This window comes from Penaeus japonicus, unplaced genomic scaffold (assembly GCF_977035675.1).
Source record: "Penaeus japonicus unplaced genomic scaffold, GWHDUDI00000001_assembly GWHDUDI00000018, whole genome shotgun sequence".
Lineage (NCBI taxonomy): Eukaryota > Metazoa > Arthropoda > Malacostraca > Decapoda > Penaeidae > Penaeus > Penaeus japonicus.
The window spans coordinates 27279732-27282231 of NW_028234420.1; the positions used below are offsets into that span (position 1 = coordinate 27279732).

General features: G+C 41.3%; 1 protein-coding gene across 1 annotated transcript in view; it reads right to left on the reverse strand.

Moving 5' to 3' along the window:
• LOC122252167 (uncharacterized) overlaps positions 1 to 2500 on the reverse strand; it is a 282728-nt gene that overhangs the window by 125151 nt on the left and 155077 nt on the right. Inside the window, exon 7 of the mRNA XM_086546406.1 lies at positions 2082 to 2153. Within this exon, the coding sequence (XP_086402532.1) occupies positions 2082 to 2153 (72 nt within the window). The remainder of the gene's footprint in view (positions 1 to 2081; positions 2154 to 2500) is intronic.

Below are 2500 nucleotides of genomic sequence, written 5' to 3' on the forward strand. Positions count from 1 at the left end.
CCCGTGTGTGAGTGAGTGGTTTTAGTGTTACTTAAGTTCTGTCTGAATTAAGGTTTCAATGGGTGTTCTTTGGGAAAACGCGAGTTAACTGTGTTTTATTGTTATTAAGGTTGTTACGCGGTAGCAGGACTATCAGATTCATTGCTGCAATTTGTATCATCATCTTCATCCTTATTATGAAGTATTATTGCCGTAATTAAAATTTCTGCTATCGCTATCATTACCATTTTCTAATATCAACTTTTTAAATTACCATATCATATTGTTATCCTTGTTATCATAAAGATATGCATTATCTTCATACCCTTTTAGTGGTCGGGGTTCTGGCAAATGGATTGCGTTAAAAGGCGAATCCCTTATCACCCCATTAAATTATATCACTAAACTATTAAATTTAATGTACTAAATATCTAAGGAATAGCATTTTCAGACAATTCATATCAATAACATGAATTTAGATTAGAAGCCAATATGCAAAATAAGAATATCTGAAATTGAACCTGATTTTAGCTCCTCTTTTACAGCGAGCAAACCATCTTATCTGCATACCAATCTACCATCATAAATTTTGGAAAGTAACGCCAGTCTTGTCGTGAAAACTTGGTGTCGGCGGGGGAAAAAAATCGCGCCAGCATTGGCGACATTTTATACCCTCAATTTATTTTTTCTTTTCTTTCTTTTTTTGTCTTGATCTCTCTTTTTGTTTCTATTCCTTCACTTCCTCTCCCTACCCAATCTCCCTCTCTTTCCCTCTCTACCTCTTTTTTTCTATTTTCACCATATTTTAACCCGAGTTTTAACCCGACACTCAAAAATGGACACAGTATGTCGTGCACACAGACCTACACCCATTCCGCACATGCTTAGACCACACTGAAGGTTCCTCGGAATCTGTACATGTGACAGTTTATCAAGATTTGCTACAGCTGATGATGTAGTTGAAAAAAGGGTGGACGGATTGAGTGTCGCGTCGTTGCCATGGTGACCTTTCTTGCTGCCTCTGGGTGACGGGTGTAATTGTGTGTAAATGCATTTACGCGTGAATGTATATGTATTGCAGGTAGGGCATATATGGAAAGAGATACTGACGGAGAGGGAGGAAGGAGGGAGGGAAGGAGAATGAATGAGGAAGGGGGAGGAATAGGACGAGGGAGGAGGGGAGAGGGTGAGGGAGGGAGGGAGGGAGGAGGGGAGGGGACGAGGGAGGGAGGGCGAAGGAGGGACGGAGGGAGGAGGGGAGGGAACGAGGGAGGGAGGGAGGTAGAAAGAGAAAGAGAGAGAGTGTATGTGTGTGTGTGTGTGTGTGTGTGTGTGTGTGTGTGTGTGTGTGTGTGTGTGTGTGTGTGTGTGTGTGTGTGTGTGTGTGTGTGTATGTGTATGTGTGTGTGTGAGTGTGTGTGTGTGTGTTTATACGTTCGTGTGTGCGAGTGACATGCTTGTACGTGTGTGCCTGAGCATGCAAGCGTGCGGCCAAGAGTGATTACAGTCAGAGGCGCTGACAGTTATGTAACGTTAGCTAACAATCCCAAGAGCTGTGACAATACAATCACAGCGCCCGTAACATAGACGAAAATACCCAATAACCTTTCGCTTCTTGTCATATTGTGCAGCCTGCTCGAAGGAGCCGAAACTGGTTCATTCTAACATGATAGACAACTCTTTACAAGTTAAATATCGTCTGTATTTTAAAAAGATAATAATAAACACGATATTAAAACGATAGAAACTACAGAATGAAGAAGATAACTTAACACGATAGGGTACTTACCGAAACTTACCGTACTTGTCGACATATAACACATATAAATATGATATATATAAGTGGAATTACAGTATCGATAGAAATATGGATAAAAGAGAAAGAAAAAAAAGGCTTAATACATGCATGCCCTCGTAATCTAACGCACTTCTCCAAATGGAAAACAAAAAAGCAAATATATGGGTGAGAAAAAGAAATAGATAAAGAAGTAAAGAGGAGAAACAGGAATAAATACCAAACACAGAGAGAAGAAGAGAGAGAAAAAGGAAGAAACGAAAGGGGGAAAAAACTCTCGCCAACAACACGCATTGAGGGTACTTACCGCAAAGTTGTTATCGCACTGGACGGCCGCGAGATCAGGCGAGCTGTAGATCTTGAGTTCCTGCAGCGCACCCTGGAGGAGAACCAACCACACGTGCGTTACTACCAACAGATAGAACCGCTGAGTGAACCACAACACCAACATTGTCACTCAGTACGTAATGTTTTCCTTCCCCTGGCTGGCGATGCATATGTAGCGCTAGTGGAATGCCTTGTTGCTTCTCACATTAGGGATCGAGATCACTGGGCTTAATCATATGGGGGTTTCGTTTTTGCGTATCGTGTTTTTTTTTCCGTCTTTTTGTTTTTGTTTTTTACGAGGCACTGGTCTGGTATCAGAACAATGAGGTCATTATCCTCTGATGTGATTCTTTCATTTGCATTTATAAATAGGATGCGAAGTGGTGCTGACTTTATAAA